We start from the raw sequence: 23,782 nt of genomic DNA, 5'->3' as shown, positions 1-23,782 counted from the left end.
ACGATCCAACTGCTGATAATCCAAACCCGTTCTAGCAGTATCTTATGCTACACGACGGACCTTTCCTCTAAGGGAACTAAAGGCCTGATCTCATTCATGGGCCTGTCGATCTCGAAAATCAACCATCTCTCTTGCACGCTGTTCACGAGCAAAAGTAACCTCTAACTATTCTCATAATATTTCTCTTTCATGGATCCACTGAGATCTCTCTCGATCAAATTTTTCTTACATGTTCTTTTCAACTTCTTGCAATTGCTATCGGCGAGATGCAGTAAGTTCTGTAACGTGTGACCCCCTAGTGGTAGCCAGTTTGATTTATCCCCGAAGTGCAACCTCAATATCTGCTAAATTAGTTTTCTCTTCAGCAAATTCCCTCTGTTGTTTGTCTATTTTTGCCCTAGCATCCTCTAATTCTTATCTCAAAACTTGGTTTGCCTCATGATGTTATTGCATGGCTCTCTCAATTCCTATCCTGATTGCAGCGTCCTGATCTATAAGTCCTCTAACCGATCTTTCTGGTCTGACTGGCGGACTCGACTGTTCTTCAAACCATTCACGGTAATCTGGGTGCACTTCTTCTTTCTCACGCTCTATGACCATTGTTTCAATCCCCATGATACGGCAACCCTCCCAAATCTGCTGGGCCAATTCCTCCAGAAGTGGGATCTTTAGTCTGACCTCAAATACAAACTCAGTCATATTTTTCGTTATGGGAATTATTTGACGTCTTCCTAACTGATGTAGAACTCTCACTGGAACATATGGTTGAACACCCCTAATACCCATTAATAAGAAGAACGGCCGAATAACAGAACTATGTATGACTTGCCTCCAAGGGAACCAAGGGAGATTCCAAGTGATTTTATTTGCTGTCAGAGAACGAAAAAGTTTATCCCAATCTCTAACTCCTTCTGGGCATTTATATTTCTCTAACCTCTTTTCGTAATCTTTGATGCGATTGAATCTTTTAGGATTAAATCTTGCCATTGTAGGACGTCGGTAAAGATGCTCCACAATCCACATCTATAACAAGATATTACATCCCTCGAAAAAACTCTTTCCTTTCTGAAAAACGGTAAAAGCACGGTAGATATCTGCCAGGATCATTGGTACCATAGTATAATCTTTCTTAATCAGTATCTGCACCAGCCCCGCTAAACGAATATTAATTTTTTCTTCTCTCCTAGGGAAAACCATAGTGCCTATAAAGGCTACCATGAATGCAAATAGTCTGTGAACTTTCCAAGCCTCAAAACTTCCTTTATTACAAAGCTGTTTACCGTACTTTTCAAACCCCTCTTGTCTTCCATATCTGTCATACAAAAACTGCAAGGAAACCCAACCTTTTTTCATTGATTCTTCTTTTGAGTTTCGTATGTTCATGATCTTGCAGAATCTGTTTATCGAAATGAGTCTTGGGGCTATAAGTTTCTTCCAATGCATATCCCCATATCCAACATAGGCCGCTATCTCCTCTAAAGTCGGAGTCAACTAAAAATCCAAAAAGCGAAATACATTGTTCTTCGGGTCCCAAAAAGTTAGTAATGCATCAATCACCTCCCTATTAGGCTTGATTGACATAATATTCGTAAAAAAAAACCAAATACTTATGTATCTCATCATAATCGAATGTATCCATTTCGTTCCACCACAACCAAAGCTGCAAAGGGGTACAATCCATAACCTGAAGCGGTACACTCCCATTCCTCTTTCTCTTTGGACGCTTTCCATGAACAAGAGGAGACATTTTATACCTATTGACAAGGACATGAGATTAATAAATGTCTAGACTTAGGCAATACTTAATTCATTAATTTTTGAAAAGAATTTTTAACTTGACTCGTGCGAACCAGTGCGACCATTAAATTAGGGCCTAGATGTAAAGAACGATTTTATTAAAAATCAAAGTGAGAGAAGCATGAATGATAGCATTTTTAGGAAAAATACTTATTTAAGTTGACTCTATCAAAAATTTTGCAATAACAGACCTCTAGAGAATTTTAACTATATGTTTTGGAGACAATACCCCCTAAGTACATTTTAAAATAACAAAAAATAAAATAAAATGATTTAGAAATAAAGAAAAGAAGAATGATTGTTTTATGTATGAAGTTGTGTAAAAATTTCAGCCTCACGACCCCTAAAGGTTTAGAACTGTTAAAATATATGTTTACATATTTTATTATTTTACAAAAATTTAGCTCACGGCCCTAAAGGTTCAGGCTATTATGATTTTTATGTTAAAATTAATTTTGAAAATAAAAATGAAAACTAGAATAAAGATAATAATATTCATGAAAACAATCATTTTTTTATCATTATTATTTTTTATTATTTTTCTCAAAAATATCCTTCGATAAATTTGTGAATAAATATATTATTTTTTATATATATATTTTTTCAAATCCAGGGTCGTATCCCGGATAAGACTTCCTACGTATCCCACTAAAAGTGAGAATCAGACCCTCGTAGTTCATGAGAACTCTAAAAGTATGTTATTTCATATCTAACATCTTCCTTTCTTTTTATTTAAAATAAAATTTTCCTTTGAAAAATAGTTCATTAAATTTGAGGATAATATAATCTTTTTCATTTTAAAGTTGCCTGAAAGCCGGTCAACAATAAAATAATCCTTCCAAATAAATGTCAAAGAGCACGTAGGATGCATATGTTGGTCTTTATGAAGTAGGTTACCTGTCCTAGACAGACCCGGCCCCTGTGCCGAGTCCTGCTAAGTCAAATGCATATGATGCAAATAAAGCGGCACTTAATAGGGATAACCAGATTTCGAGTTTTTAGTTCTTCTAAGTTTAAGCCTAATATGGATAAGTGTCTAGACTGTCTTACCCGAGCGGACACTCGAGCCAGGGAGGGACAACTTGATCGGTAGTAGGGCAACACCGCCTTCGTTGCCGATCCGAACCCCGCCTAACATGTGTGACTATAATCCTTCACCAGGTGCCTTGACACTCCGGCTATCTGAAAAAGAAAGTAGGATGCATGCGCTGCATTTCTTCTATCCTATTTCAGAGACTTGGAGGGGGTACGCAAGAGAAAACAGTATATACTACAGTTCAATCAATATCAAAGCGGAAAATAAGCGACAAGTAGAACATAAGGCCAACAAACACAATACCAACAATAATTAAAGCAAGTATAAGTCAATATAAAAAGCTCGAATTCTTGTAAATCCCCAGCAGAGTCGCCAGAGATGTCACACCCCTTTTCCGCTCGAAGGGTCGAGTCGAAGGGTTTTTTCAATTAAAGTGACGGTATTGAATAGGGATTATTTTAATTACAGAGTCGCCACTTGGAATTGAGTTATGGTGTTCCAAGTCACCTTTTTGAATCCCTAATCAAAAGGAAATGACTCTTTTATTTGGTCTGTGAAAGCAGAAAATTGGGTAAGGAATTCTGTTGACCGAGGGGAAGGTGTGAGGCACCCCTCGAGTTCTGTGGTTCTAGCACGGTCGCTTTTATTGACTTATACTTAGCTTAAACTAATTTAATAAATTATGTTAAGGCCTAAAATCACTCGTCTTTAAATATCTAAAACTTGTCTATTATCCTATATTAAATAAATTGGTGAAAAACTAATTTTAGAAAAAAAATATTCGCCAAGATGCATTATTGCATCTTTGAATTTTAAATGTCTCATAAAGATGCATGTGCTGCATTCTTAATTGAGACGAATATTTTAAAACATGCCTAAAATTTACCTAGCATTAAAACATTAATTTATCTTTTGTAAACTTGTAGCAATTTGTCTGTTTGAAATACTATTTAATTTTAAAAATATATGCAATTAAAATAATTAATTAATTTGATAAATAGTTATTTAAGCTTTATTAATAATAATAAATAAAATAGTAGAAAAATAAATAAAATCAATCAATATTCATTCAAATAATGATAATCGAAAATAAACAACAACATATTAAGACATTTTAAAATTCACAAAAATAATTAAAATAAAAATCAAAACACTAATGCTATTCCTTTTTTAATTAATTTTTATTCAAGTCTTTTCATCTCTTTTGTTCCAAATACACTAAAAATACACTCATGTACGCACACCCCCATATTCTCTCATCTCTTTCTCTCTCACTATGACTTCCTTTTACCATTACTATCTATTTAAACATTTTAAAGGCCGATTTGGGTTGGAACGATAGAGGATGGGAATGGAGTTGGGTTAGTCGTCGATTTCAACGGGATTCGAAAAGAAGAGTGATCACCGGCGACGATAAAGGGAATAAGGGGGCGGCGGCAGCAGCGCGGGTCGCCTAAACGGCTTGAGGGAGTTGGCAGATCTGGGGTTGATTGTCGCCGGTGTAGGTATTTTTTGGCCAATGGTGGCTGGCGGCGGTGGAAGAAGGAAAAGAGTGATGGGGAAGGGGAGTACCGGCGTGGCGGCGCGGCAAAGGAGAGGGAAGGTGGCGTCGCGATGGCAGATCTTCACCGGCAATGGTGAAGTTCGCCTGTGGGGAATGGTTTTTGGTTAAGTTTTCCGGTGGTAGGGTGGATTTAGGATTTCCCAATCTGATTTTTAGTATTTTCCGGTGAGTCTCGTCGCTGGGATAGTAATAGCAAAGATGATGGAATATCTAATCACTGTTTTCTATATATTTTCTTGCAAAAAATATATTTCTTCGATTCAGAACTTTCTTACTTCTTATTGAATCAAAACCCAACTTTTTACTGTTTAATTACTAATTTTCTCTTCGCTGATTTTCATTATTTTTATACTGTGTGTGTGCGCATGACAATATATGCATGTGTTTTCGGATGGGTGTGTGTACTCTGTATATATGGAAAAATGGATTGACGTAACTGTGCGTGAATGTGAATTAATAATTACTGTATAAGTGATTTTGCTCTGTTTTTAACATATACAGAAAAAAAAATCTTTTCATTGTTAACAGTAAGAAACTTACATAATAATAATTCATGAAAACATTTAAGCATTTTTCTTTCATGTTTTTTACAATAACATCTATAGAATAAATGTTACATGATTAAATAAGAATTAACAATGTTACATGATTAAATAAGAACCTGTTGATGAATCAATAGATCGTCACCGGAATCTCAAGCGGAATACTAAACTTCAACTTCACACTTTTCTCTGTTTTGTTTATCTAATATTTTTCTCTCTGCTTTTTTTTTTTTTTTACTATTCAAGTGTCTAGGCAGAATAGTGTAATGTACATAGAATCTCCTTTTTTAAACTGAGTAGGGAGTATTTTTATAAAAAGATTTTGGGAGGGAACGGTTAAAAGTCAGATAAGGGGAAAGGGGGAAAAAACTTAAAATTTTAAAATCAAAATCTATATATTATATATTATTTAATTAATTATAATAAATAAATATAAATAATAAATATAAGTAAATGAATAAATAAATAAGATAATAGAAAATAAACAAATGAAATAATAAAACATTAATATAATAATAATTAATTAATTTTATATTTAATAAAACATAATACAATTTATAAATAGACAAATATAAATATAATAAAATAGTATTTAAACTACTAATTTATTTATTAAAAATTTATAAAAGGAAAATATTTTAAATTTTTTATATTTTTTTAAAATTAGAATAGTAAATAAATAAATAAAAAAAATAAAAAAAATAAAAAAAATAAAAAAATAAAAAAAATATCTTGAAGTTAACTTTATTTAATTATTTATTTTTTTTAACTAAAAATTTATTAAAAATAAAAATAAGAATCAAAATAATATATGATTAATTATAAATATAAATATTTAATATCGATAAATGAGTTAAACTTAGAGAGGATCAAAAATCACGTGTCTACACTATCAAGTCCTGGGGGTACTTGAACCCGAAACATTAGTTGTGTGCCTAAAGCCATGTCATGTTTTCACGATATTCTCAGTCAAGCTATGAACTCTTAGACTTCAGATAGTCTTATGACTCAGGAAAATATCTCCATGATCTCATGACTCAGTCAGTTGACATATAACAGTAGTATTCCACCAGTCAATGGAATTCAGTAACTTAGCTCATGATCAGTTCAGTAAGTCATGTTTAGTGTCTATTCAGATGGGAGTAGGAATTAGCACCGAGTGAACCCAAGGATGGGAACTCACCTGTTATATGAGGGTGTGATTCCTAGAAGCAAATCCTTGTGTTCCAGAACTATGTAGCCAGCATAGGTTGAGACATCATAGCCTGCTATATGAGGGTAGATGAGGTGGCTTAACCTGTTATATGAGAGTTCCCACCGTTCTCACTAGAGTTACCTGTTATATAAAGGTTACTCACGTGTTGTCCTTACCAGTGACGCGGTACTGACACCCTTCCAATCAGGGCATAGATTGGACCCTAGTTCAGCTATTATAACACCTTTGGGGCATGCCGGTTAAATACTACTTCCCACAGTTTTATGTCACAGAATCAAGAATGTCAGATATAGTCAATCAGTCTCAATAATAGAACTCAGATAGTTCTTCAGATTTCAGGACTGTCAGACACAGTCAATTCAGATACAGTACGAAACTCAGATAGTTCCATCAGATTCAGGACTGCAAGACACAGTCACCCATGTTATCAGTTATATTCAGATATAGTCATTCATGTTATCAGTCATGTCATGTTATTAGTAATCAGATTCAGAAATCATGATATCACGTTGTCAGTTACAGTTACGTATTTATGTATGTATTCTCATGTTCATGTTAGACAGTCAGTTAGCATTATTCATGCATGTGAACCATTTCATATAGCCTACCTCACATTATACTCAGTACATATGTACTGATGCATTTGCGCTATGATGCTTTCTTTTTATGTTACACCATAGGTTTAGAGACACGAGTTCCAGATCAGCAGTAGATTCCAGTTTCAGCAGTCAGAATAGAAGTGAGTCCTCATCCTTCGAGGACATGATGATTTTTTTATATCATTGATTAGTTTATTAATTAGGGTTAGTTGGGGACACGTCCCATCAACTCCTTATTCAGATTATTCAGACAGTAGAGACTTTCAGACATATGCAGACTAGATTTCAGTCGATTACAGTATTATCAGATTTAGACTTCAGTTTTGTTTTGGTATTGTGATACCATTTTATTCAGATATTATCATTATTCAGATTACGTTCAGTATTGAACCTTATGGCCTTTCAGTGCATGTTTTCGCAATACTATGTCATATTATGCAGTGTACAGGTACAAATATCAGTTATGGGTTAGCTTGTGGTCCTTCGGGGTTATGAGCACCGTGTAGCATTTTGATTCAGAAAATCGGGGCGTTACAATTTGAAACAAAATCAAATGATTTTAGATCATAGAATTTCAAAAATTGAAAAGGATATTTCTTAAAATGATATTGCCTCCAGTTCCAAAGGGAAAGAAAAAATTATAAAAAATTCTGAATATTCTAAAAATGATATTATTTCTAATCTTGATGTAGCAAATGATTATTTTTTGGGTATGATGCAAATAGTTACGACCTATAAATGGTATATAAACTGTACTATGTTGATTGATAATGAATTTTCTTTAACTAGTATGGCTATGATTGATAGTGGTGCTGATGTTAGTTGCATTCAAGAAGGACTAATTCCAACCAAATATTTTCATAAAACCACGCATATAGTCAAATCTGCATCTCTTCATTCTCTTGATATTAATTATAAGTTACCTCATGCACATTTTTTGTAGAAATAAGTTTTGCATTCCGCATTTCTTTTTCTTAGTAAAAAATCAGTTATATCCTCCTATTATTTTAGGAACACCTTTTATAAATGCTATTTATCCTTACAAGCATATTGATGCGAATGGTTTCAAGGCTACTTACAAAAACCAAGAAATTTCCTATTCTTTTATTACCGATCCAGTAACAAGGGACATAAATGCTTTAGGTGACATGAAGCATCGACAGGTAAATTTCTTATAGCTTGAAATTATGAGTATGAATATTCATAATACTATGAGTTTTGTGAAAATTCAGGAAAAAATGAAATTGATATCTGATCAAATGACTATTGACATTTGTGCTGATCACCCCAATGCTTTTTGGAACCGCAAAGAGCATATTGTTACTCTTCCTTATGAAGATGATTTCAGCGAAGATAAAATCCCAATAAAATCTCGATCCTGCCAAATGAACACAAAATTAGTCGAATTCTGTAAAAATAAGATTGATAATCTCTTACAAAAGGGTCGTATAAAACCTTCTAAATCCCTATGGTCGTGTACTGCAGTTTATGTTAATAATGTTGCTGAAAAAGAATGTGGTATGCCAAGACTTGTAATTAATTACAAACCTCTTAATAAAGTTTTAAAATGGGTTAGGTATCCAATACCTAATAAAAAGGATTTGTTATCTAGATTACATGATGCTAATATATTTTCAAAATTCGACTTAAAATCTGGTTATTGACAGATTCAAATTTCTAAAGATCACACTTATAGAACTGCTTTTAATGTTCCTTTTAGATAATATGAGTGGAATGTAATGCCGTTTGGTCTAAAAAATGCACCTTCTGAATTTCAAAAAATCATGAATGATATATTCAATCCATATATGACTTTTATAATTGTTTATATTTATGACATTCTTGCATTTTCAAAAACATTAGACTTGCATTTTAAACATTTGAATATGTTCAAGCAAATTGTGTTACAAAATGGTTTGGTCATTTCTAAACTAAGAATGTGCTTATTTCGAACTACAGTTTGATTTTTAGGGTATAATATTTGCCAAGGAAAAATTGAACCCATATAAAGAGCTTTGGACTTTGCTAAAAAATTCTCCGATGTTATAACTGATAAAACTCAATTGCACAGGTTCTTAGGCAGCCTTAATTACATTTCTCCTTTTTATAAGAATCTGTCTCGTGATTTAGCCCCTTTATATGATAGAAAAAAAAAAAGAATTACAAAGGACCTTGGACTAATTCTCACACTAATATGGTAAAAATAATAAAAAAATGTGTTGAGTCTTTACCTTGTTTAACCTTAGCTAATCCTGCTTGGTTAAAAATAGTTGAAACTGATGCTTCGAATGTTGGTTATGGTGGAATACTTAAACAAGTAAATCCCCATAATAATATTGAATGTCTCGTTAGGTTTCATTCTGGAAAATGGTCAGACAGTCAGAAAAAATACGCCACTGTGGCACATGAAATGTTGACTATTGTTAAGTGTGTTTCAAAATTTCAAGATAATTTATATAATCAGAAGTTTATAGTTAGAACTGATGCTCAATCAGTTAAATATATGTTTGATAAAGATTTTAAACATGATGCTTCTAAAATAATCTTTGCAAGGTGGAAAGCTCAATTAGCCCCTTTTGATTTTGAAATACAGTACAAGAAAGGGAATGAAAATTCTTTACCTGATTTCTTGTCTAGAGAATATTTAAACGATTAAATAAATTTTTATACATGCCTTCTTTCTGAAAAGATGATAATTACAATCATTAAATGTATTCCTTTAAATGAACACATTCATGTTATTATATTAGAAAAAATCATCCATGATATGATAGAAGAAGATTTATTTCTTCCCAATTTTGCAGATATCCGCGATGAAATTAATTGGTATGATATTAATTTATCTGGCTAATCTTTCTATGCAGTATGGCTACAGATCCACCCTGGCAAATATCCAGAGGTCGAGGCAGAGACAGAAGCCAAGGAGGAAGATACTCCTCCTCAGGGGGAAGATACTCCCCATCATCATCTTCATCATATACTTCGTCTTCATCTAATTTCATGAGCCTGATAAATGCAAAAATTCCGCATATTGCAGAATCTTGTTTAAAGGACGAAAAAACTCAGCATATAAGCACCTTGATCCATTTAGAAGATATTCCGGAGGATCATCCTTTATATGAGCAACTACAATCTTTTATATCCATAAAGCAAGCTGATTCATTTGCTTCAGTTGCTAAAGAAAACTCTGCCGATAGTCAACAATATGAAAAACTTAAAATCGAGAGCTAATAGTTCTCGTAGAAAATTCTCAAATATGCAAACAAAATGATCCCTGAAAACTCCTCCAAAAATATTTACTAATAGAAAAATGATACCCGAACTCTATAGGGTATTCTATAATAATTTTTGAAAAAAATTGACAAGAAAAGATCCCCTTACTAAATTATCACATGTACGAGAATTGTTTGAATCCATTAATAGAAAAATCCTCGAATACTCTACCACTCCACTAAAGAAAATCATTGAAGATAAAAATCTCAGCTATATTTCTAGAAGGATTTCTGTACATGAAGGAGACAAGATCGAAATGATTAAGCAATATTTAGAAGAAGTCCGAAGAAATTTAATAAAACAGCTGAACAACAATCGGATACTTCTATGAAAAGTCTTACAAGTGATGAAGCAGCGAAAACTGAATATATTCAAGATTCCCAGCCACTTCCTTTAGAAAATATTCTTAACGAAGAAGAAATTGAAAAAACAGAGGCATTACTCTACCAGCTGAAGAGAAAAGATAAGATGTAACCAACAGGGGCATCTATTAAATTATTAGATACTTTCACTATGTTTGTCTCATATGTAAGGACCCATCTAATGTTTAAAAAGTAAAAACACTATGTACAAGGACCTGAATGTGGGACCCATAGTACTGTGCGCAGATGTTTCTCTCTTTATATATAGTTGCCTCATTTGTTAGGGAGGCATAAGTTAGAAATTTTATTTTCTTTCTCTCTCTACGCCTGAACTTCCCCTTCTCTCTTATTTTGTAAATTATTTCAAGGTTTGAATAAAAGGCTGATAGCCGTCGTTAACAATTATTCCGGCCTTGTATCCGGGCACTGTTAAGGTATTTATTTCTTTTTCTTCTAACATACTTTTAATACTTCTTCTTCCCTTTCAACCGTGACTGTGTCCGGCTAAAAACCTTTCATATCTATTCAAGAAATCTAACTTCTCTTACTTAGTAACTATGAAAGATCCTGACTTTATCAAAATATGAAGAAATTTTTCTATAGTTTCTTAACTTGATTCTGAAATGGTAAATGGTGGTACAATTGAGTTTAATATGGCTTATGTTGGTTTTGTCTTAGTGACTACGTCTAGTAAGTTGTGCCTCTTTAGCCCTTGAAAGATGAAGAAAAACAGGGTGACCTTTTACACAGTCAGATCTTCTAGACACATGGGTTTAACATAAGTATATTAAAAATCTGACAGGCCCCTTGTTTGAGTATAAAGATTAATTCTTCCATACAGTCATTAAGCTATTCAATTTTTTTTTTTATATTTTGGTTGGTGCTTTGGTTCGATATTCCGACTATGGCTTAATCCGATATTTGGAAGTTAGTCTGGCAGGCGCCGCGACTTACCCCGCCTGACAGATGTTGCTTACTGGTAAGCCATAGTCGGAATACCGAACCAAAGCACCAACCGAAATATAAAAGAATTTTAGAATAGCTTAATGACTGTATGGAAGAGTTAATCTTTTTACCTAAACAAGGGGCCTGCCAGATTTTGAATATACTTATGTTGAACCCAAGTGTCTAGAAGATCTGACTGTGCAAAAGTTCGCCCTATTTTCTTCATCTCTTACGGGCTAAATAAGCACAGCTTACTAGACGTAGTCACTAAGACAAAGCCAACATAAGTCATATTAAACTCGATTATACCACCATTTCGAAATCAAGTTAAGGAACTATAGAAAAATTCCTTCATATTTTGGTAGAGTCTGGATCTTTCATAGTTACTAAGTAAGAGAAGTTAGATCTCTGACATAGATATAAAAGATTTTTAGTCGGACATAGTCACGGCTGGAAGGGAAGAAGAAGTATTAAAAGTACGTTAGAAGAAAAAGAAATAAATGCCTTAACAATGGCCGGATGCAAGGCCAAAATAGTTGTTAACGACGGCTATCAGTATTTTATTCAAATCTTAAAATAATTTCCAAAAGAAGAGAGAAGGGAAAGTTCAAGCGTAGAGAGAGAAAGAGAGAAAATAATAATAAAGTGAAATAATAATAATAATAACAACAACAATAACAATAATAACAATAATACTAACAATAACAATAACAATAACAATAATAACAATAACAGTATTACTTGACAACATGTTCCTCTTGATGCCATGGTGCAGCCTTTTGTTTGCTTTCCTTTGGTTGGGGATTTGAACCTCAACTTATGTTTTTTGACAAAATTTTCTTTAAATATTAATAAGTAGTATTAAATTCAAAATCTCTTGTAACTTAAAATTAGATTATATCTAAGTTTTTTGGCAAAATTTTCTTACAATATTGCTAAGTAGTATTGAGCTCAAAGCCTCTTGTAACTTAAAATTAGATTATATCAACAGGCCAAGATATATTATGTTAGTTAATATGATAGTTAATTTTTTATTTTTTTTTATATAGATATCGGCACTACTTATTGAAAATTCCACATTGCTCTCTAGTGCCCAAGCCAACTTCAACATAATTGATAAGTCGAATCGATAAATTTCAAATTGAATTAAACCGACCATACACAACCCATGAGATTGCAAGAGCCAACTCTTTTCCTTCGTAGCAATTGGGTCGGGACACTCTTATTAAACGGGTCAATCATTTCAATCAACCAATCAAATTCGTTATCAAAAGATCCAACGGTTCTGATCATCCCAAACACGTCAACTCTTTCACTCACTCATAGCGCTCACACTGATCATCACCATCATTTTAGCTAAACCCCCAAATCAAAAATCACACACACACACCAAAAAAAAAAAAAATCACCGGCGCCGGCAAATCGGTCACCGGAAAAATGTTCCCGCCGGAGATTCACCCTCGTACTTACCATCCGTACATGTCAATTTCCACAAGTGCCCCTTCATTATCCACCGGTTACAGTCCCGAACGGAACCCTAACGCCGTTAATGGTTCTCGATCTCTTCGTAGCTCACGGTTCTCATCAACGCCGTTTATTCACAACGCTAGAATCGCCGCTGTTTTGGTACCCGTCGCCGGATTCCTCATCGACCTAGGCGGTACTCCGGTTGTTGTTACACTTACATTAGGGCTTATGATTGCTTATATACTCGATTCGTTGAGTTTGAAGACCGGTTCGTTCTTCGCTGTTTGGTTTTCGCTAATCGTTTCTCAATTTGCATTTTTCTTCAGTTCATCGTTGATTTCGTCGTTTAATTCTGTTGCGCTTGGTTTATTAGCGTTATCGGTGTGTTGTTTAGCGAATTTTTTGATAGGTGTTTGGGTATCTCTTCAGTTTAAATGGATTCAAATTGAGTATCCAACAATTGTGCTTGCTTTAGAGAGGTTATTATTCGCTTGTTGTCCGATTATCGGTTCGACAATTTTTACTTGGGCAGTAGTTTCAGCTGTTGGTATGGTGAATGCAGCGTATTATTTGATGGTGTTTAACTGCATTTTCTATTGGCTTTTCTCGATACCGAGGTTATCGTCGTTTAAAATGAAGCAAGATGCGAGTTATCATGGTGGGAATATTCCGGATGATAATTTGATACTTGGGCAGTTAGAAAGTTGTGTTCATACGTTGAATTTACTGTTTTTTCCATTGTTGTTTCATATTGGGTCTCATTATTCGGTTATGTTTGTGTCGGGGGCGGCTATTTGTGATTTGTTTCTGCTGTTCTTCGTTCCGTTTTTGTTCCAACTGTATGCCTCAACGAGAGGGGGGTTATGGTGGGTGACGAAACATGAGAATCAGTTGCAGAGTATTCGTGTGGTGAATGGAGCTATTGCGTTGGTTGTGGTTGTGATTTGCTTGGAGGTTAGGGTTGTGTTCCATTCATTTGGACGATACATTCAAGTGCCACCACCGTTGAATTACCTACTTGTTACTATTACAATGCTGGGAGGGTCAGCAGCAGCTGGTGCTTATGCTCTTGGTATGGTTTCTGATGCTGTTAGCTCAATAGGATTCACTGCCTCAGCTGTTGTTGTAAGTGCTGCTGGAGCGATCGTGGTGGGGTTTCCTGTTCTGGTATGTACACATTTTGTGTTTCTGAATTTTTACTTTATGTTATTCATTCCATTTCCAAGCTGCACTTTATTATTTGACTTCCGCTGTTATTCACTAGTGAAGTTACCTTAGATTTGCCTCTTTTCAACATGGTGTGAACTAATTTTAGGTAAACAAAATTCTTTGTTGAAGGATTCTGTATTTGCTCATATTATGTTTGTACTTAAGTTAACAGTGTGGTTAGTTTGTATTAGCTGGAAAAGATGCTCATTTCGAGATTCTATATGGTTGTTGACTATAAATCATTTAACTTTGCTAACTTTGTTTTGATTTTAGGTCTTCATTTATTTGGCAAAATGATATGTAATGTGAGATAAAATTGAAATATCCAAAGAATTTTAAGGGAAGGTTTAAATAAGAGAAATCATAGTTCTCCTAGTTTGACGGGGCACCCTTGGAATGATTGGTGTGCTCAGGTTGAGGAATATTAGAGTTCAGTGATACTAATGTGGAGGGTGATTTATAAGTGTCTTTGGATGAGGGAGTGGCCCCCACTCATGCTGTATCTTCTTAATCTTAAGCTATCAATATTAATTAATTCAACTGGTTGCCAATCTAAGATTAATCGGGATCGATATATGTATCTTCTTTATCTAGTCCCTTTAGTCGGGCCCATTTTATTCTAATACTAAATAATTTTCCTTCAAGACAAAGTAGGATTTGCTAAATTATTGGGTTTGCTAAGTCCACACTTGCGTTTACACCGACTTGCAAATTTCTCACATTGACATAAATCTGTAATCTTTACCAAAGAGATGCCTAACAGACACTAGAGCTAATGCAAGTGTAAAAACGACTTAGTTTTGATCTCGATGGATCGGTATTATCCAAATCAGATATGTGAATTTCTGCATGTATTCCCTTTTCTTGGGCCCATTTTATTCTAATATGAAATAATTTATTTTAAGACAGTATGGATCTGCTAAAACATAAGGTTTTATAAATTTTACACTTAACCGATATGCATATCTCTAAATTGACACGAATCGTATATGACCAAGGAGATACCAAACAAACACTAAGCATTAATGTAACTGTAAATACAACTTAGCTTGTAATCTCAGTAAGTTGGTATTATCCACTATGTGGGGCTACGCTTATCAAATTTCTTTCTTAAGTTTTACACTGAACAATATCTGTACAAGGGTATAAGTGGCTAATCACATATATCAGTCAAGCCATCTCCATCCTTTACACATGTGGGTATCTTCTCCTTATGCCAAAAAAAAAAAAAAAAAATGAAGTAAAAATTCATTTGTTTGATTTTTCAATTTTGTCGCTATTGTGAAGTAGTCTTATTTTTAAGGAAATTTTAGAATTGTAAGTTTCAGTGATCTTATTTTTAGTTTTTTAAACAGATGTTATATTTGCTAATAGAAAGTTCGATAATAAAGGATTGTTATAGATGGATTTAACTTACGTTGAACCGTTCTTGATTGAGTTGGTAAATATACCTTTGATTAACCCAGAGGTAGGTCAATAATTGATAAGGGAGGTGTCTAGGTTTTGAAAGCAAGAGTCTTCTGTACAATGTCAATGTGTTCTTTAGGCACTCAGTGAAACAACAACAACAACATACCCAGAATATTCTCACATCGTGGGGTCTGGGGAGGGTAGAATGTATGTAGTCTGTACCACTACCTTAGAAGTGAGGTAGAGAGACTGTATTCGATAGACCCCCGGCTCAAGACCAAAAAACGTAGGAAAAGACATAATACAAGAACAAGAAATACAAGGTAGTAACAAAACAACAGACAGTAGCAGAAGCAAGATTGTCACCAAATAATACGACTAATAATCCATCCGAAACCACAAACAACACCCCAAAACTCCAAGAACAGGATACTACCCGTGAAACGCTAAAACTACCAGCCGTATCCTACTAACCTTCCACCCTAATACGTGTCCTCCACACCTTCCTATCTAGATTCATGTCCTCGGTAAGCTGTAACTGCTCCATGTCATATTTAAGCACCTTCTTCCAATATCTTTGGTCTATCTCTACCTCGCCTAAATCCATCTATAGCCAACCTCTCGCACCTCCGCACTGGGCATATATATGCCCTTCATCACATGTCCGGACCATCTCATCCTTGCTTCACACATCTTGTCTATGACCGAAGTCACTCCTACTTTGTCACATATGACCTCATTTCTGATCCTATCCATCTTAGTAAACTCAACATTCATTGCAACATCCTCATCTCTGCCTTCTTCATCTTTTGAATGTGGGATTTCTTAATTGAACAACACTCCGCCCATACAACATTGCTGGTCTAACCGCCACTCTATCGAACTTGCCTTTAAATTGAGGGGGCACTTTCCTATCACACAAGACTTCGGATGTGAGCCGCCATTTCACCCATCCTGCGCCAATACAATGGGTGGCATCCTCGTCAATCTCACCCTTTCGCTGTATGATAGACCCAAGATACTTGAAACTATCTCTCTTTGGAATGACCTGGGTATCAAGCTTCACTACCACGTCCGTCTGACGTGTCCCCTCGCTAAATTTACACTCTAAATATTCTGTCTTGGTACTGCTCAACCTAAATCTTTTAGACTCCAAGTTTTGCCTCCAAATCTACAACTTAGCATTAACTCCTCGCGAGCCTCGTCAGTCAAAACTACGTCATCCACAAATAACAAACACGAAGGCACCTCACCTTGAACTTGCCGTGTCATGACATCCATCATCAAGGCAAATATAAACGGGCTAAGAGACGATCCTTGATGCAACCCCATCAACACGGAAAAGTGCTTTGAGTCACCTCCCACTGTACTTACACGAGTATTAGCTCCATCGTACATGTCCTTAATTGAACTAGTGCACGCCACATGAACTCCTCTAGCCTCCAAGCACCTCCATAAAACTTCCCTGGGAATTTGTCATACGCCTTCTCTAGATTGATGAACACCATGTGTAAGTCTTTCTTCCTCTCGCTTTATTGCTCCACCAGTCTCCTAACGAGATGAATGGCCTCCGTTGTCGAGCGTCCTTACATGAATCTGAACTGATTCTCGGAAATAGGCACTCAATGAATCGTTTGGAGTAAAAACCATAGATAAAACCATATATAACAAAGTTTCAATGTTTGTCCACGATGTGTTTAATTTTTGCTAGAGTTTGAAGCAAGTACAACAACATCAACAACAACCACATACCCAACGTAGTCCGCCTTGTGGGGTCTGGGGAGGGTAGAGTGTACACAGACCTCTCTTCTACCTCAGAGGTGAGGTAAAGAGGTTGTTTCTGATAGACCCCCGGGTCAAGACAGAAACCCCCAGCTCAAGACAGAAACAATCTAGAGAAAGACGTAATGGATGTACAAGAAACAATAGATAGTAACAAACACTGGATATGGGGTAATCACAATTCGGAAATCAGGGATAATGGGCCCTGCCCCTCTACTGCGAGAATGATTAGATTTTCAGTTTTCCACCATACTTGGATGTCCTTGCAGGACTTTTATCTTGTGAATGGGTCTATTGATGACCACACTTAGAAAAGCTAGAAACAACTGAGCAAAAATGCGAGCAAATGGATTATCTATCAATATGTGTATTCCTGATTTTCCTGTTAGATGTTTGATTTCCTTCTGGGACTTGATAGTCAAGTATCAAACCTATTAATAACTGCATCTGCTGCACGTATCGACTTTAACTAGTCAACAATTTCGCTCAGTCTATAAGGGCCATCTTTGTGGGTTAGTTTTTGTGGATTTGATGTAACATCATAGAGCCCACTTTGGTGGCTTTGCATATGAAAGTTGGCAGCCGTAAGGTGATAAGAAAGTATAACATGCTGGATGTCTGCTGGATTTTGTTTTCTTTTAGGCTCGTATACTTGCGAAATGAGTGCTTGAATTAGGTGTCTCATTCCATTCAGCAAGACACCTTCAAATGGTATGTTTACAGCGTCCTATGTCCTGGTCAACCCATATTGACCAGGATATTAAGCTTGTGACTACAACCTATTGGGCATCTGCTCACACGAATGTTGTGTTAAATAGAATTGCAGGCTGCAGCATTTATGAGAGAGTCACCTTGAAGGTAGGGGTGTCAGTGGTGTGGTTCAATCTGTTATTTTTAGAAATTTATGCCAGACTAGTTTTTGGTTACTTCTTTTTATATAACCAAAATTTAATATTTTTGGGGACCATCCCGATTATCTCGGTTTCTCTTCGATATCAGTACAATCCAGTTAAATTTTGGTGCTTAAATCGTCACGTAAGAGTGGCACTGCTACAAGGATATTTCATCTTTTATATGTAACATAACAAGCTTAGTTGCGTTTTTTTCAAATAATTTGTTTCGTTTAACGATAAGTATAACATCTGAAGTATAGATTAAGAGTAATGTATGTTTGTTGAGTATACTTTTTACTACAAGAGCTTTTATACATGCAATGCTCAAGCAAGGTTTTAATTCACTGGATAAAGGTTGCAGTAATGCAAGCTGTGTACAAGCACACTTTAACTAAAATAAGTGTTGTTCTTTTGTAGAACAATTACTGAGTTACGAATAAAAATTTTGCAGGCCAAAAGATTAAATCTGAAAATGTGCAACATCACTAGATTTTTATTTCTTATTTGTTTTCATTTATTCATGCATGCTCCCTGGCAGACATGCCCTCGGCCTAATGGCTTCGGGTGCAACCTGTGTTCAAGGATACCATGATTATCAGATAGACCGAAACTTGATATCTGACTCTGACTCAAAAGTATCACAAAGATATAAAGTGGGAAGAAGAAAAAGATAGAGGAGAAAGTGTACCATGGTGGCTTGCTGTTGAAACTTGTCGGAATTAATTTAGCTTCAGTAGTTATAGAGGTTTAGGGATTACTTATAGTCATTTTGGTCTGCATCTAACCCAAAGGTAAGCAAACATTTTGGCAAGTTTTTGGTGCACATCGTTGTGATAAAGCTGTAAAAAGAATAAATCGACTTTGCTTGTGTAATCCTTGCCATAAAATTATAAAAAATGAATATTTGAAAAGTTTAATGCATTGAAATAGCATGAAGATTGTTGCTTGAATGTGTCTGAGAAGCTCTCAGGCATTATACACCGTTTTAGTGATTCATTCATCTGATTTCTTTAACCAATGAACAACCGAAAAAATATTTGGCATATGTCAATGATCTTTACTTCAATTCAATATGCAGTACGTTCCATTCCCATCAGTAGCAGGATTTTATTTGGCTCGTTTCTTCACGAAGAAAAGTGTCTCATCATACTTTACTTTCGTTGTGCTTGGAAGCTTGATGGTTATATGGTTCGTGATGCACAATTACTGGGATCTAAATATTTGGATGGCAGGCATGCCTTTAAAATCCTTCTGCAAGCTCATTGTTGGCAGTGTTATCCTGGCAATGGCCGTTCCTGGTTTAGCTATCCTCCCAGCACAATTTCGCTTTCTGACTGAGATCGGTTTGATTGGCCATGCTTTGCTGCTGTGCCATATTGAAAATCGTTTCTTTACCTACTCCAGCGTTTACTACTATGGGTTGGAGGATGATGTGATGTACCCAAGTTACATGGTAGTCATAACTACTTTTGTTGGTTTGGCGGTTGTGAGGAGACTTTCTGTGGACAACCGCCTCGGATCAAAGGCAGTTTGGGTCCTAACTTGCTTATACTCCTCAAAGCTGGCTGTGCTTTTTGTCACATCAAAGGGAGTTTTGTGGGTATCAGCTGTCCTCCTGCTGGCTATTTCTCCTCCCCTGCTTCTTTACAGGTATCTGCTGATCCAGATTGATGTTGTCCTTGCCCCCCCTCCCTCTCTCTCTCTTCCCAACCCACAACTCAGCCCAAGAAAAAGACAATGAAAAAACAAATGCTAGATATTTCAGATTCCTAATGTGTTCATCTTGCAGGGATAAGTCAAGAACTGTCTCAAAGATGAAACCTTGGCAAGGCTATGCTCACGCTGCTGTTGTTGCTTTGTCAGTTTGGTTCTGCCGTGAAACAGTATTTGAAGCTCTTCAATGGTGGCATGGTAGACCTCCATCTGATGGTTTGCTTTTAGGCTCCTGCTTCCTCTTGACGGGATTGGCTTGCATTCCGATTGTTGCACTTCACTTTTCACATGTTATGGTATTCCCTCCAACCAATTTGTTGTTGTGTTTGTTGTTTCTTTTTAATAGAATTGATGATTAGATCAGTGATTGTTAATAGATACTCCCTCCGTTCCGTTTTACTTGGTCCATGTTGACTTGACACTCCCCTTAAGAAAATACTTATTAGGGGTTTATTTTACTAAACTAACCTTATTAATTAATTATACTTTGAAAATCTAAATTTGACTATTAATACTTTATATAGTTATTAAATGATAGATAATATTGGAAGAACATGATAAATTTCTCTTAGATTTCATAAATTGGACAAGTAAATTGAAACATCTATTTTCAGTTAGGGGCCAAGTAAGATGGAAAGGAGGGAGTGAAATTTATTACTCTAAAAGAAAATGTGCTTAACATTTTGATTTTTTGTTCTGCAACCTTTTAAAGAGATAATTTCTTTTACTATAATACAGATATTTGTAACTCCAAGGTTGTTCATATATTGTGATTAATATGGAACAATGTGAATCTTCAAGTAGAGTGTGTTTGCTTAAGCATGTCCTCTTTATGTTTGTCTGCTATACATTATTTGGGTAGCCTAGTTAATGTTTTTTTTTTTTTTTGGTTTTAACTGTTCTTCAAACATTTCATGGTCATAGAATAAGTGTCCTCTTTTTTTGTGTAGAAGATTACTTTTCCTATTGCTTTAGTTGGTGGTCTTGACTGGATTCAAGTAGTTACGAGCTTTTTCTTTTTATCTTGCAGTCTGCAAAGAGGGCCTTAGTCTTGGTGGTTGCAACTGGTTTGTTGTTCATCCTAATGCAGCCACCAATCCCCTTGTCATGGACTTACCACTCCGACGTAATCAAAGCTGCTCGTCAATCTGCTGATGACATTTCTATTTATGGCTTCTTCGCATCAAAGCCCACATGGCCCTCATGGTTGCTTATTGTTGCAATTCTGCTCACTCTGGCCTCAGTTACTTCCACCATCCCAATTAAATACGTCGTTGAATTAAGGATATTTTATGCCATTGCTATAGGCATTTCTCTTGGAATTTACATATCAGCAGAATATTTTCTCCAGGCTGCAATCCTCCATGCTCTCATCATTGTCACCATGGTTTGTACTTCAGTATTTGTTGTTTTCACTCACTTCCCATCTGCTTCAAGCACAAAGCTTCTGCCATGGGTATTTGCACTTCTTGTGGCTCTCTTTCCTGTGACATATTTGTTGGAGGGACAAGTCAGAATAAATAAAAGCATCCTTGGAGATAATTCACTGCAAGATATGGCAGAAGAAGACAGCAAACTGGCAACCCTTCTGGCCGTTGAAGGTGCAAGAACTTCCCTTCTTGGCTTATATGCTGCCATCTTTATGCTTATTGCGCTTGAAGTAAAGTTTGAACTGGCTTCGCTGATGCGAGAAAAGGTAGCAGATAGGGGTGCAGTTAGACACAACCATTTAGGTCAAAGTAGCTCTACTATTCTTCCCCCAAGATTAAGGTTCATGCAGCAACGTAAAGCCTCTGCTGTTCCGTCCTTTACAATCAAGAGAATGGCTGCTGAAGGTGCCTGGATGCCTGCCGTTGGTAATGTTGCCACGATCCTGTGCTTTGCTATATGCCTACTCTTGAATGCCAATCTCACTGGTGGCTCAAACCGTGCTATTTTCTTCTTGGCACCTATCTTGCTGCTACTCAATCAAGATTCTGATTTTGTTGCTGGCTTCGGGGACAAGCAAAGGTACTTCCCGGTTGTAGTTGTCATCTCTGCCTACTTGGTGTTAACTACCCTGCTTAGCATATGGGAAAATATATGGCATGGGAATACAGGGTGGGGATTAGACGTGGGAGGTCCAGATTGGTTTTTTGCGGTCAAGAATCTGGCACTTCTCATTCTAACATTTCCAAGTCACATCCTTTTTAATCGTTTCGTCTGGAGCTACACAAAACAGGCAGACTCTATGCCATTGCTGACAATACCTCTTAATTTGCCATCAGTTTTGATGACGGATATTATCAAGGTTAAGATATTGGGACTACTCGGAGTTATATATTCTTTAGCCCAGTATCTCATCTCTAGACAACAATATATTTCAGGAATGAAGTATATTTAGACAAACATCAAAATTTTGTACTATATGTTTCTTAGAAATTTTCAAGTGAGGAATGAAATTAAAGATTCTCTTGCTGTTATTTATGGATCTTTATGTGCCTTTGGGTTCCTCAATGTTGCATTGATTATGAGTTCGACCTCATAGGTGACTAATCAGTCGACGGCATTAGAGAAAATCTTCTTGGGGAATGACATTAGTTATAGATTCTTTCGTGTTGTAGAAGTGCAAAATTGTATAGATCTTGTACTTGCAGTTGATGGTGTGAAATCTGAAGTAAAAATCTACCTTCTTGTTGAAAGGTACTTTGTTATACAGTCTGTCCTCACCTCTCTACAATGATAGTTTGTTAGATATCTTTTGGATGCTGTAGCGGATGACACCTGTAATAACGTTTGACATTTAGATCTTATTTGATTTATAAAGACAAAAAAGTTCATTTTTTCTAAGAATTTAATGGTCAAAATCATATTTTAACTATCATCTTTTGCTCGAGTTTCATATTTTAACTATCCATTGTTCTAATTAACTATTTAAACTATCATGTTAACTAAAATGTATCTCGACGTCGAGTTGGCCAAATATTTGTTTCCAGTCAAAATTAGAGAGTTTCTGCTTATAATGGAAGAATTAGCGATTGCCCAAATTTTCAACAAAAGGATTGTCGATACTCGATAACATCTTCTGTCAACCTGAATTAGCATTATTTTACTGAAAGACAAAATCAATGAATATTTGAGCATAGTTACAGAAAAAAATTAATTTTACAAAAGTGCATCGGTATAATTATTGTCATAACGGAAAAAGTTTATATATACTCCCGAATTATTGAAATGGTATGTAAATGTCCTCCGTTATACTTTTGGGTTATTTGTATCCTTACTGTTTAACTTTGGGTAGTATATACCTCTGAACTATTGAAAATGGTACGTGTATGTACCCTTCGTTAGACCGGGCGCGCCACGTGTCCTCATCCTAAAGGAATTAACCCAGTTTCTCTTAGCAATTTCTCCTCCGGCCTGCGGCGAAATGTTATGCGGCCGAAATTGGAAGCGAGTTTTGCCCACATCTATTTCTTGGCGAACCAAAAGCAATGCATTCACAGAACATTTCTCTAATTTCTTGGCGAACCAAAAGCAATGCATTCACAGAACATTTCTCTAAGATGAGGACGTGTGGGCGAAACTCGCTTCCAATTCCGGCCTAGAATATTTCGCTGGTAGGCAAGGGGATAAATTGCTTAGGGGAAATGGGTTAATTTGACATGTGGTGCGGGTATACATGACCCAAAATATCGTTTAACTTCAAAGATCTGATGAAATTCGGTGCGTTAGTGCTGCTATAATCACATCCATCCGGCGTACTAACCCAATGAAACATAAACATCAATATAACTTTTGGTTGCAAAATTACAATGAAACATGGGGAGATGATGCAAAGGAGTTGAATGCAGACAGGTCTTAGTGAAGGAGTTAATAAGGCAACAAAAGGTAAATTTGCATTTATCTTCCTTTTAGCTTGGGACCAAGAATATGCATTGGACATAATTTTGCTATATATGCTGTGTATTTTTCCGACGAAGGGGTATCAACTG

General features: G+C 35.7%; 1 protein-coding gene across 1 annotated transcript; it reads left to right on the top strand.

Moving 5' to 3' along the window:
* Positions 1-12,482: 12,482 nt before the first annotated feature.
* LOC107853879 lies at positions 12,483-22,270 on the top strand. Its single transcript, XM_016698861.2, has 4 exons — positions 12,483-13,968; positions 19,174-19,745; positions 19,885-20,104; positions 20,839-22,270. Exons 1-4 carry the CDS (start codon positions 12,772-12,774, stop codon positions 22,189-22,191), a joined length of 3,342 nt encoding a protein of 1,113 aa, XP_016554347.1. The 5' UTR covers positions 12,483-12,771; the 3' UTR covers positions 22,192-22,270.
* The last annotated feature ends 1,512 nt before the right edge of the window (positions 22,271-23,782 follow it).

This window comes from Capsicum annuum, chromosome 5 (assembly GCF_002878395.1).
Source record: "Capsicum annuum cultivar UCD-10X-F1 chromosome 5, UCD10Xv1.1, whole genome shotgun sequence".
NCBI lineage: Eukaryota > Viridiplantae > Streptophyta > Magnoliopsida > Solanales > Solanaceae > Capsicum > Capsicum annuum.
This window is presented reverse-complemented; position numbering and strand designations above follow the sequence as displayed.

What these genes read in the sequence shown, in the direction of transcription:
- LOC107853879 (XM_016698861.2), top strand. Translation starts at nt 12,772, where the DNA reads ATGTTCCCGCCGGAGATTCACCCTCGTACTTACCATCCGTACATGTCA. An exon ending in TGGTGGGGTTTCCTGTTCTG is followed by an intron (nt 13,969 to 19,173) that starts GTATGTACACAT and finishes TTCAATATGCAG; the next exon opens with TACGTTCCATTCCCATCAGT. An exon ending in CCTCCCCTGCTTCTTTACAG is followed by an intron (nt 19,746 to 19,884) that starts GTATCTGCTGAT and finishes TTCATCTTGCAG; the next exon opens with GGATAAGTCAAGAACTGTCT.